Consider the following 13,115-nt stretch of genomic DNA (forward strand, 5'->3'; position numbering starts at 1 on the left):
AGTAGTAGTAATTGGGGGTTTACGGCGTTTCGACTGCGCGGTCATATAGCGTCCATTGGGAGCAATTAAAATCTTGCATTGCTGAGCGCATCGTGGATCGGGGCCAGAGGCGCGCGGCGCGTGGGTCGCGGAATAAAAGTACACATGTCAGGCCTCCGATCCGGTTGTTTACGAAATCCACATGCTGCGCTGTTTGCAAGGCACGGCACAACGTCCTTTGCTAGCAACATAACCCGCATTGCATAATCGATGGAGCATGTCGCAGGAGGTGCGGAAGGGATGCCGATGCTGATGGACTCGTATGTTGCGTTGTGCCATGAACACTAAGGCTGAGCAAACGCCCGGGTGTCGGTGTCATACGTGCCGGGGGGGGGGGAGGGGTACGGTCTGTCAGTGGCGCGTCCCTGACGGATGAAATCCACCACCTCCCCGTGCCAGTAATGCTCACCCCTCCCAATAATCCTAGAACTGGGAAGTTCTCGGAGAAAGGCCGCTGTGTACGATAGCACCTGGGTGATGACTCCTGGATGACAGATAAAATGACCGAAAGGTCAGGTAGCTTCGGGCCAAACGAAGTAAAAATTGATAAAAATCGTTGGCTAGTTGGAGGGGGACATTTATCGGACTGGAACCTACGGGGAGAATCTGCAAAGGCCTGGACTCATGCGTCTCTGATCGAAAGCGAGAGGCGACGCCCGCCCCCTAACCTTGGCAGGTGTACATGGGCAGAGCCACACACAAAGATGGTAGTTTAGGTGTATTTTGGACTAAATGACGACTCCTCTGACATCCGCGTGGCCCGGCGGTGACGGGCCTCGTGGCGGCTCCGCAGACAGCGTTCAAGGCGCCAGTGCCGACGGCCGCCTCGCAACAACGACCGGTGACTGGACAGAACACGCAAGTGCACACGACGGTTAGCTTCGAGGCGACTAGAGGACGTGAAGGCGCGTGGTTAGCGGATGAAGCGCGGCGGCGGCTATGTCCTCGACAAATGCCGACCGAGCGACGCATCGGCGACAGCGATACCGAAACCGGCGGAAACGGGGCCCACCCCGCGGACGACAACTGGACAACCCGACAACGCCTGTGCGTTTGACCGGACGGGCATGGCCATCAATGCTAAGTAGCAGACACGGCGACTAAGCTGGGGCCCGAAGAACCACTAGGGAAACCACCAACGCAACATCACATTCTAGTACAGGCGCACGGAGATGCGGTCCACCGAAAGGTGGCGCCAGTTCGACAGGTGCGGCACAAAAGCTCCCGAAGAAGTAGTAAAACGATAGAACGCATCTGCCCTCTTCACGACCTGCCATTACGCCTGCGATTAATGCAGCAAAGTGTGTATCCAGTCCCCATTAAATGTATCCAATACGCCGTCCAGCACATTTAAAACTTATGTGGCTGTCCCCCAACAACGCCGTCGGGACAAGACGGCGCTCAGAAGCAGCGAGGGGCGGAGCGTGGGCTCCTCCGATTAGGCAGGATCGGGAATGCACACTGTAAGAAGCGCTGTTGCCGCCGCCAATATCCCATATGCAACATTAGGTGCCCCGGCGTATGAAGGTATATCTCCTATCCTACTAGATCACATCAGCAGCATCCAACACTGCACGTCCCCCCAGCCGGAAACACGGATCACAGTCACACGCTATCATGGCCCGTGGCGGCCAACTGTACTCCAAACATGCACGCTACATACAGCCAGTGCAGTGGCGGCCGCGCAAACGGCCTTGCGCTTTTACACTGGTCAGAAAGCGCCGCGGCAACGGAACGGAGTCCCCGCAACGAAGTAGCCACGTCAATCAATAAAACCAAAAACCTATCCTTGATACGGAGGCCGGCAAGCGGGCTATCAGACTGGAGGTGGCTGCGGCAGCGCTCGACAGAGCCCTACACGGCGGGTGCGGCAGCAAGTGCTGGTGACCCGCGGCCGACTGACCGGAGGCAGCGTACGCCCCGGTCGGCCCGGCCGGGAGCGCGCCGCCAGCAACGGTCCGCCGCCGCCCCAGGGCCAGGCTCAGGCCGTCCCCACGCCACGCCCGGGGCGACGGCGCCGCGGCACCGCCTAGTAGAAGAAGATGAGCCGCTGGCGGGCGGCGACCGACAGCTGGCGCCACTCGCGCTTGATGTATAGGTACTGCAGCATGGCGCGAACAGAGATCACCAGCCCTGGCGGTGACGGGGTGTACAGGTCAGGGCGGCATCGACACCGCGTCGCCCCACAACGCGGTGTCAGGCGACGCAGGACGCCGCGGGACCTCGGTGGACACGACAGGGCGGGACCGCGGTGGACACGACAGGGCGGCACCGCAGTGGACATGACAGAGCGGGACAGCGGTGGACACGACAGGGCGGGACCGCGGCAGACACGACAGAGCGGGACCACGGCGGACACGACCGACACTCCGTAGGCATCGCGAAGGGCGAAACAAGGTACTTTCTAGCTAACTGGAATCAAATGTCAACATACACCCAGCAGCAGCAGATGAGTTTAAATGGACATTTTTAGCTAGACATTAGTCCCAAAAGTGGCGAACGGTAAGCAAATCACAGACTGATCCCAGGTCGGACATAACACCTCAGGTTGAAAGACGTCAACCTTAGTCAGCCTCGTGCCACACAAGATATCAGACCACGCCCACCAATCAAACTTCACCCCACGCGGTCCACTCCCGCCAGCATGACCTCGTGCTTACGCCGCCTCGCAGCGAGCGCAAGAGCGCTACTGACCGAACGCCATGATGAGCCACCAGAGCCAGGAGTTGTCGTGCGAGACAAGCGTGGTCGAGTTCTTCACGATCAGGGTCCACTTGGCGAGCGAGAGGCCGAAGCCAGCCAGCGCTCCGTAGCGTCCGGCCACCGAGTGGCAGAAGCACAGCAGCAGCAGGAACCCGATCCAGTTGAAGAGGAACGCCGCTGCGGACCGGGCGCCGACGGGTCGGGTCAGGCTGGGGCGCGGTGCCGCCGGCACAGGCCCGGGACAAGGCGGGACACGGGCAGGCGCGGGCGGCGCGGGCAGGCGATGGTGGGGGGCGTGGCAGCGGCGCCGCAGCCGGACACCACTGACATGTGGGGAGGAAGTCATACCAGCACAGCCAACGGATGATGAACGCACGGTGGAGATATGTGCAGAGCACATGATATGTGAACCGCGACATTTGAATGGGACAGGGTACAAACTGCTGTCGAAGATATCCCACATCTGGGTAATCAGTGACTAGACTGCAAACTGGACTACCAGACTACCAAATCACTGGGCATACCAGGTGGCAAGTGACCTGCTGGCAAGACGACCAATGATCAGGTCATCGTATCAGACAAATCACCAGGTCAGGTCAGTGCCCCACTAGACTAAACCATTTCTGAGTTTGCTACTGGGAAGAACGTGAAAGCCGAGCACAAGGCTCGACAACGCAATTGTGAAGAGCCGGATGACCGCAACGTTATTCACAACACTGGCTGGGCGGCCACCTGGTCAGGCTGAGGACAGCATCATATCGACTGCTTCGATGCGTTTTAGGCTATGTCCCGATAATTCCCCAACCCTCGTCAATTGCATCTGGTGACACAATCAAACATACAATTCAAGTCAAGTAAGCAATCACGTGACTGCATTGTGCTGTCATGGGCGGTGGTCCCACCAGAACGAGACTATTCATGCACTAAGAATTGCGAAGACCATTATATGTACTATGGAACCTTCTCGTCATCGCTCACCACTTGAGTCAATCTTCTCTTTCATCAACATGCTTCATGTGATATGTCCTATATGCAAGTGAGGTATCTAAACGAATTCTCCAAAACATGCATCACCAGAAAAAGGTAGTGAAGGATGCTCACTGGGCAGTGATCAAGAGCACGAAGGTGGTGCCAAGGCTGATGGAAGCAGAAGATGAAGACCATGAGGTCAGTGCCGAGACTGACTGACGAAGAAAATGAAAAACATGGGGTCGATATCGAGACTAACCGAGGAAGGGGGATACAAACATGGGGTCGGTGCCGAAACTGATCGAAGACGTGGATGAAGAGCATGAGGTCGGCGCCGAGACTGACCGAGGAAGGCGGTGAAGAACATGAGGTCGGTGCCGAGCAGCTGCTGGTCGTGCAGGGCGGCCGCAGCCTCCGGATCGAGGCCGACCGACGAGATGCGCCACAGGTGCAGCGCTGACCGGTCCTCGTCAAGCTCATCCGGGAGCGGCTCGGCCGGCTGTCGAGGTGAAGGTCATGAGGTCAGCCGGCAGCGAAACGGCCACGCCTGACAGCACCCGACGTCAGGCGGGCAGCGGGGCGTCACACACGTCGGGCGGGCAGCGGGGCGTCACGGACTTCGGGCGGGCAGCGGGGCTTCACAGACGTCAGGCGGGCAGCAGGGCGTCACAGACGTCAGGCGGGGCAGCGGGACGTCACAGACGTCAGGCGGGCAGCAGGGCGTCACAGACGTCAGGCGGGGCAGCGGGACGTCACAGACGTCAGGCGGGCAGCAGGGCGTCACAGACGTCAGGCGGGGCAGCGGGACGTCACAGACGTCAGGCGGGGCAGCGGGACGTCTCACACGTCAAGTGGGACGGCCAGATGTCACGGACGTCATTATCAAGCAGTGCGGGACATCACAGACGTCAGGAGAGACGGTACAACATCACAGACTCTGGGCCAGATAACAGACCTAGCGGCCACCAGGGTAGAAAGCAGGAGGTAAAGACCCCAGGGGAGACGACGGGAAGTCACCGACGCCAGGGGAGACAACGGAATGTCACAGACTCCAGAGGAGACATCGGAACGTCACAGACCCTAGGTGAGACAACGTGACGTCACAGACCCCGGAGAAGACAGCGGGACATCAGACGCCAGGAGACAACAGAACGTCACAGACACCAGAAGAGACATCGGGATGTCACAGACCCCAGGGGAGACATCAGGACGTCACAGATCCCAAGGGAGACAACGAGACGTCAGACCCCAGGGGACCACGGGACGTCAGACCCCAGAGGAGACATCGGGACGTCACAGACCCCAGGGGAGACAACGAGACGTCAGACCCCAGGGGAGACAGTCCAAAGTCCCAGACGCCAGGGGACAATGGGACGAAACATACCTCAGGCGAGACAACGGGACGTCACAGGCCGCACGTGCGACAACGGGACGTCAGAGACCCCAGGGGAGACAATGGGAAGTCACAGACGCCAGGGGAGACAACGGCCCGACACAGACACCAATGTCTTTTGTTTCAAAATTTTCCGTCACAGGGCAAACAAAGGGAGGTGTGAAATCAAGGCTCCAGAAATATAGAACTGATACAAAACAACTGAAATAACACTTGGCTCTGTCACGTCAGAAGGTCAGATCAATCACACAGCACACAACTCCTGCACATATCAAGAAAAATCGCCTGGGGATTGAGCACACCTATAATCAATACCAGTTGCATGAAATGTTACGCAGATTTTGAGCTGCCACTTCCATGAAGCATGGTGAATACTGAATAACTTCTTGAACTAAGCCCCAGGGGTCTTCTAAACCTCCAAAGGGTTTGTCATTCCTAAGGTGCTCCATCGCCACCAAATTTGCCCAAACCGAAAAGGGTCAGGGCCAAAAGTTGATCCGACGGGAAATGGCGGACCTATCTCCGAAGCAGTGAACCACGTGCGCGTCAGATGGACTGAAATGGTGGAGCCATCTTCGAGACAATGAACCACGTGCGCAACAGATGGACTGAAGTGGCGGACTTATCTTCGAAACAATGAGCCAGGTGCGCGAGCGGACGGGCTGGTCATATGTTGCACTAGAACACATACACACATACACCACTACAACACAATGTCGTTTTCGCAAATTCTCTTCACCAGTTCAGCACTCAGAATGAAGCTGGGTAGCATGCAGCAGCCAAGCACAGATGGGTGATCAGGCATCATTTGGCAGGGACACAGCTGGCGCGATGTCTCCGTTTAAAGGGTGGTACGGCCTTCACGGGACAGTCATCTGCACTCCTATGGGGATACGCTTACACGCCCAGCACCCGGGACTGGGGAGTGCACACGCACACGCGCACACGTCTCATCAGCTACCGACAGTGGCCAGCCAGCTGGTCGCCCTCAGCCGGAAGACACGGACCACAGACAGAACAGCAGCCGGGCGCGGCGGCCTGCGCTGGCGGGAGGCGGCCGTGCGGCGCGGGACGTACCGGCAGCGCCCCACCCTCGCGGGCCTTCTCCTGCTGCACCTCGTCGTAGCTCGGCAGCTTGGCCGGGTTGGTGGCGTCGTCGTACGCCGGCGGCGGCTCGAAGGGCGTGGCCTTCTCGGCCGACAGCGGCGGAGGCGGCGGCGGTGGCGGCGGCGGCGGCGGCGGACCGGCCACCGCCTGCGCCGCCTCGTACGGCGGCGGCGGCTCTGTCGGCGGCGCCGGCACGCTGGGCTCGGCGGCCGCCGCCGCCGGCGGCTCAGACACCTGTTAGACGGCCAGGCGATCATTCAGCGTATGGGAAGATGTCAGGGTCAAATGAATTGGGGAGGGACGTGAACTCATATTCAGTATTGGTCGAATAATGCCCTGTCTCCATTCTGAGCCCAGACTTCAGATACCATATGGGCCAGAGATCTGTGGGGTTGGAAAGACCCCAGTAGCCACAAGGAGAGCCAGCTGTGAGGGAAAGTGACTCAGCCACACAGTATCATGCCAGAACCTGATACAGGAAGCATCATAAACTTGTAAAATGGAGAAGATATGCTGGATGGTCATATAACACAAAGCAACTGAAAATTAATGTAAATGCATATATCCTTAGCAATATCTTCTGCCCCAAATATAACAGGAAACTCCAGAACAGTACATGATTGCCACCTCAATCATCAGGGCTGCTTTACATCTTACCTCATCCACCTATTCATTATAACTATATCTCATCTCTGGCAAAATATATCAGGCCTAATTCAGTTGAATAGCTCTTCTGTGGAAGCTCAAATTTGAAATAAGGTGAGTTTCTTAAGGGGCTTTTCAACAGTAACAGTACATGCATGTCCATCCAGTAGTTGTGGCTATAGACTGAGAATCAGGCAATAGAGCAATATGTGTCTCCTAAGGCTAAACATTCAGCAGCCGTAAGGTAGCTCCTGCTTTTAAACATGGTTCAGTACACTATTGGAACAGGCACTGCACACAGCATGTTATTTCAGTATCTTGGGAACCACTTACCCTCTGATATCTTGACATTGTTTCCTGTCTGTGCTTCTGAATATTACTTAGACTTTAAACAACTTAAGTCTGAAAACCAGCAGAGACAAATCAGTGTGATTGCAGCTGTACACATGGTTAGTGGTTACAAGTGAGTGATGTCATTCATGGCTACATTAGGACTTTAACTTTCAATACAAAGCAAACTACACCAAGCCCTAATTCAGGTGGCAGGCAGTGGTGCAGGTAGGATTTCGCCAAGCATGACACTGAACTGGGTCATAGGGGAACAGGGGGTATTCCAGCATATATTGATTGATGTCTACTTGGAGGGGATTCTCAACAACAGGACCACTCTGTGTTACTTAGAGGCCATGTTTTAGCATTTCAGTGATATTTTTAGGCACAGAATCAGAGGTAAATACCTAGATAGCCTATTTATATATCTTGGAAGCTCTGTATACACCCTAAACTGTAAGTCCTAGCCATAAGTGACACTGCTAACCCCAGCAGGAGGGTAATATGACTTGAAAAGCTTCCACTTAGCTATGCTGCTCATGGAAGGCAAATGTTTTGTTGTCACACATTTGTTAATTTTCATTGAGATCATTGTAAAACACTTTTGCACCTGCTGTAGCCTTTTCAAGTTCTACTAAGAAGGCAGCCAATACCACATGGTGCTCAAAAGTATACAAAATATGTGGTCAGTTACATGAGTAGAGGAACTGCTGATTGCAAAGCATAGGCACATGAGCCAAGGCTGGGTAAGCAGGAGTGCATGTGTAAGGTTAACGTAAGTCCACTGGTTTGACTGGTGTTACTTGGGATTGTTGTGTTGTGTTGTGTTGATCCTCTGATGCCCCCTAGCTTGAACACAAATTTGACAGCCAATCCACCTTAAGAGGCATTCAAATTTCCCCCAAAACTGAGACAACACTATGACATCTCCACTGCTTCTCACTGTTGCTGGTGAGCAGTGCTCTAGAATAAGACAGGCAGCAATATTTTAAAGAGCAAAAATGTAAACTACATTATTGGTAGGCCCCACCTTGTAAGTGCACATCTTGTAAGTACATCAAGTAATACTTGCCTTCCACATGATACTGGAAATTGCAAACAGTTGTGGGATGTGACTCACATATTGAATGATATCTATTTTTTTAAAATTTATACCGAATGGTTTGTATGGGTGACTTCAGATTCAGAGTGCCTGCTAAGCATAGCTTGTTGCGTGTACCCCGAACCCACCGCCCAAGCGTGCCATCCAGTTCAACAGCTAATTTTGCCTCCGCCCTTTCGCCGGACAGGAATGCGGAGGGTTTTACGTACCCCACAATGCTGCCACACGGCCGCCTGGGGTCTGGGTTGAACCTCGTTGGCCAGTTGCCAGCTGGCCTTTCCGTTTCAGTGGGGTCACACAATGCGCCCACTCTGGGACTTGTACCCAGTGCCGCTGGATTACGAGTCCAGCATCTTTCCCCAAGACCATGGAGGCGGCATTGGTGTATTTTAAGCATTGGTGTGCAATTTGATGGTGCTCCTCTCCAGCCCAGCTAACCACTTAGATCATCCATGTCTAGCTGGCTACATGACCATGGAAAGCCAAGCATAATGGTAATGGCAAACATAATGCAGCAAACAATGCTCTGCCACTTGGTATGACATCATTGAAAACAAAACATTACCCATATTTTCCTGGCTAAATCCAGCATAATATTATGCTAAGGTGTCTTTGTGTATTTTGCTTTTTGGTTACATAATACTAGAGCACACATCTTAAGAATATGAAATTCCAATGATTAAATGTTTCAACAATTGATATCAAGATATTTTGGCATACTGATTTAGACCCCAGAAAAATATTAGCAGCATTTATGGGTTGTTTATGCTTTCAAGAAGTGATGTCAATTAGTACACATAAATCATTTAGGATGACCCTATACTCAGCAAAATTTCTGAGTTATGCCATAAGCTAACTATTGGCTAAGTAAATACACTTCAAATTGTCATGACATGTTCAATCTTTAACTAAAACACTATTCCATACATGGGCTTGCACTTAATGCCAAATGGAGATGAAATCCCCTCCTGAATTAACAAAATACTGGTTCAGTCAGAGTTAAATAATTTCTTTTTCAAAACTTTCTGCTCAGTCCTGGCTGAATCAACCAAGTCATCAGCAAGTTCTCTCAAATAAGCTAAAAGCAATGGTATATATTCATGGTTTCATGGTCCACTGCTCTGAGCAGTAGCTATGGTTCAACTGCATGGTTATCATACCACTTATCTATTCAGGGTGGTATGCATGCCATTAACCAGGTTTTCATTCAAACTGTTTTCACTGGAATTCCATCAACTGGAGAGGATTTCAGGATTGAGCCATATTTGAGTCATAACCAGCAGACTTAAAATTATGCTTTAGTAGTAAGTACTAATCCCATGAATAGAAGCATAGCTACTCAGCCAGAATGGATTCTGTGAAAGCTAAACCAGGCGCCAATCTAGCACCCAGTCTTCAGACATCATTGACATCATGGTGAGCACAAGTAAAATAGACCTTTAGATCATACAACTGTCATACTGGTATCTTCAGCAGCTGGTGTGGGTATGGGCATAATCAAATTTCTGAGATTATGGGGATACATCAAGTTTGGGAGAGCCAACATGAAATCTGGGGACAGGGGCACAATTCACAACTTGACCTCAAAATGGCATTTTCAAACATGCATTCAATGACAATGCAAAAACAATGCAAAAACATGCTTTCTGTGGGCAAGATTGCAAGAGAAAAATTACATTCTGAAAAAATTGGAGGAAATGTCCCCAATTAGAGGCTGCACCCAAGAATGTGAACCCTTCCTTCCTTCCTCTTAATCTGATTCCACATCAGACTAACCAAACAGGAGTATGGCCTCACAATCCACCTGCCCCGGACTTGCCGAGAACCCAACAACTAACTGCCATCAAATTTCATACGATGCAGGCATTGGCGCCTAAAGGATTAGAGCAAACAACAATTTCTTTTCCCCTTACGCGCCAACGCCTACTCACCACCCACCTCCAACCACAAATGTATAATTTACTCCACCGATCCCACAAATATGTTTTCTTCGACCAACGTTACGGTGTTTTCGTCTTTGGGTCCGTTCATTTTTGATAACATGCCCAGTCGAATACGGGATCTACGAAGTACCACTCACCATTCTTATGACGTCAAAGTAAACTTACGCAACAAGAAATGTGTGGAAGAAAGGGTAATTAAGAGGCAGCAGCTTTGAAGAAAGCTTTTTTTTTGCATTTTTAATAAAACATTGGATTGGACATTGGGGCTTTCACACCAAAACTCTTTTTGTGTTACATATGACTTCTACGTAGTAACGTTCTCACAGTTGCGGGTGTTTATTCAGCATAGGTACAGGGTAACTCGGGAATTATGAACGATAGTCCCCTGTGATTCCATGCATCCACGGTTGATGACATTGTATATTCGGTGCAAGACAGTATCGTGCCCCGCGAGTCTACGTTGTATGGCGGTTCCCAGACCCATAGTCAGGCATGTGGAAGGGATATGTGACGCGTTGATGCTAACGCATGACGAGACAGAGGACATGGTCATTCCGAAGAAGATGGATTTCGAGTACATGCATCTTAGTGTTTGACTGGCATCGCGAGCTCTGTACGGGGCACTGGCGGCAAGTGGCGGGACCAAACCTGTTACCACAGCGAACTACGTTCTACTATGAGTCTTGTGGCATGCGACAGTGCAAGTGTGATGAAGGTGGTAGTCAGATAACAGCTGACCTTCAATTGATACTTGTCTGTGTGGATGGGGCTGCAGAGTTGGTATTGTCTTAATTCCCCTCCTCATCAATTGCCACCTTCATCACATATGTATTTTTCATGACTGTCTACTCAGTCTGTCTGTCCATACCAACCCATTCAGTCTATTAAATCATTATGATCAGAATGAGTTGGGCGCACCATACCCATGTTGGGTGTTTTGGACAATTCTCTATCTTGGAAACCATTCCTGTTGACAATGTGGTGCATAGAGTGCCTCAGGGTACAATGAAAAGTGAATTTCCTGTGTAATTTTGTTGTTCCTTCTTTGCTTTCAGAAAGCTTTTAGCAATCTTGGCCAGATGTTGATGGGGTTCTAGCCCCATCCCCTGATCTGTGCAGATCTTTCCCCAGACTATGGAGGTGGCAACATGAATTGGTCAGGGTGTTAGAACATTTAAGAAAACTTGGCTATCAATATCAATGGTATTGCGTCTGGACTATTTAAGCAATCTGAGCTGTCACCATCAAAGATGTTGCTTCTGAGACAGATGATGCATGGTGGGCGGATGTGCAGTATGGCAGCCCAGGTGGCTGTCAGACACTCCTTTCTAAGCCCAGTCATACCCCGATATGCAAGTACTTTCCTGAGTGATGTGCCCTTTGACTTCAGTCCATATCAGTGTGTGGGCTTTGACCTGGACAACACGCTATGCCAGTACCAGGTGCAGCCACTGATGGAGATGGCTTACGACCAGTGTCTTGTGCCGCACCTCATCTCTCGCTGGCAGTACCCAGCCGACGTGTTTGCGCCCATGTGTGACCAGCTCGAGTTGTGCGCGCGTGGCCTCATCCTGGACACGATGCGCGGCAACCTGCTGAAGTTGCGCCACGACGGCGCCGTACTGCGTGCGACGCACGGCTCGCAGCCGCTGACGCGCGCCGAGCTGGTGGAGGCGTACGGTCGGGGCGGCGCGCCGGCGGCCGCCCGCCACCTGGCGCTCTCCGTGGCCGATCCGCCGTGCGGCACGCTACGCAGTTTCCGCGACTATTTCGACGCGGTGGGCGTGCCGGCGGCCGCCTGCCTGGTGGACGCCGTCGACGCCGGCCGGCTGCCGGGCGTCGACTACGCGGCCGTGGCGGCCGCCGTCCAGGACGGCATCGCGCACATGTACGCGCGCCATCAGTTCGCCGCCGACGACGGCGGCTTCTTCAGCCGGCTGCGCGCCGACACGCCGGCGCTGGCGCACCCGTGCAGCGCCGCCGTGCTGCGCCTGCTGCGCCAGCTGCGCAGCCAGGGCAAGCTGCTGTTCCTGATCACATCGTCACACGCTGACTACGCGCGGCACATGGCGCGGCTAGCGCTCGGCGGCGCCGACTGGTTCGACTTTTTCGACGTGGTGGTGACGTACGCCTGCAAGCCGCGCTTCTTCACGGGCCGCGCGCCGTTCCTGGCCTTGGACGCGGCCGACCGCGAGGCGGCGCCAGTGGCGGGCGCTGCGCTGCGGCCTGGCCGCGTGTACTCGCAGGGCAGCTGGGCCGAGCTGTACGGCCTGCTGCAGCGGCAGCTCGGCACCGAGCGGCCCGCCTGCGTCTACGTGGGCGACAACCTCGCGTACGACGTGCACCCGGCGCGCGCCTACACGCGCTGTCACGTGGTCGCCGTCTGCGAGGAGCTGGAGGCGGAGTGGGGTGTGCGCTGCGCGAGCGGTGCGCCCACCACCGTGCGCCACTCGCGCCTCTGGGGCTCGCTGCTCTCGGAGGGCGACCAAGACACGCTGTGGGGCGCCGTAGTGCGCGGCGCGCACGGCTGCGTGCCCAGGGTCGATTACCTGGTGCCGCACTGAGACGAGGCGGGCCGGCTCCGTGGCCGCCGGAGGCTAATGTCCAACCATTTGTGACTGGCGATGTTTCATGCGTCCCTCCGGGGATCTTGAAGTTTCTCTGGTAGACGTCGGTAGATGTGATTGATGCATGTATCAGCAAGGTGTGCGTGCTGCTGCTGGCGTTATTTACGTTTTACGTGATTATTTTTACGAATTTCCCCGTAGGTGTGTGCTGCCGCATGCTAGCAATATGGAACTATGAATGTACGTTTGACGGTCCTTTCTTCCACGTCATTGCGTGATGAGTCTTGCGGTTTCTGAGCTGTGCCTTGTGTGTGCTT

The 13,115-nt window shown here is 53.6% G+C and overlaps 1 protein-coding gene and 1 long non-coding RNA gene across 2 annotated transcripts; both read right to left on the minus strand.

The window, feature by feature from the left end:
* Nucleotides 1–742: 742 nt before the first annotated feature.
* Nucleotides 743–6,388, minus strand: LOC119092112 (NEDD4 family-interacting protein 1-like; the record flags this gene model as incomplete). The annotated part of the gene is made up of 4 exons (XM_037215085.1): nucleotides 743–2,172; nucleotides 2,734–2,919; nucleotides 4,057–4,210; nucleotides 6,182–6,388. Coding segments are annotated over 4 exons (651 nt in total), but the record flags the coding sequence as incomplete, so codon positions are not given.
* Nucleotides 6,389–10,312, minus strand: LOC119092113 (uncharacterized). The gene is made up of 3 exons (XR_005093504.1): nucleotides 10,227–10,312; nucleotides 7,190–7,258; nucleotides 6,389–6,445 (listed from the first exon to the last, which is right to left on the minus strand). It is a non-coding gene; the product is annotated as an uncharacterized LOC119092113 (long non-coding RNA).
* Nucleotides 10,313–13,115: the final 2,803 nt, after the last annotated feature.

The sequence above is a fragment of the Pollicipes pollicipes genome, unplaced genomic scaffold (assembly GCF_011947565.3).
Source record: "Pollicipes pollicipes isolate AB1234 unplaced genomic scaffold, Ppol_2.1 Scaffold_3447;HRSCAF=4054_pilon_pilon_pilon, whole genome shotgun sequence".
Classification (NCBI taxonomy): Eukaryota; Metazoa; Arthropoda; class Thecostraca; order Pollicipedomorpha; family Pollicipedidae; genus Pollicipes; species Pollicipes pollicipes.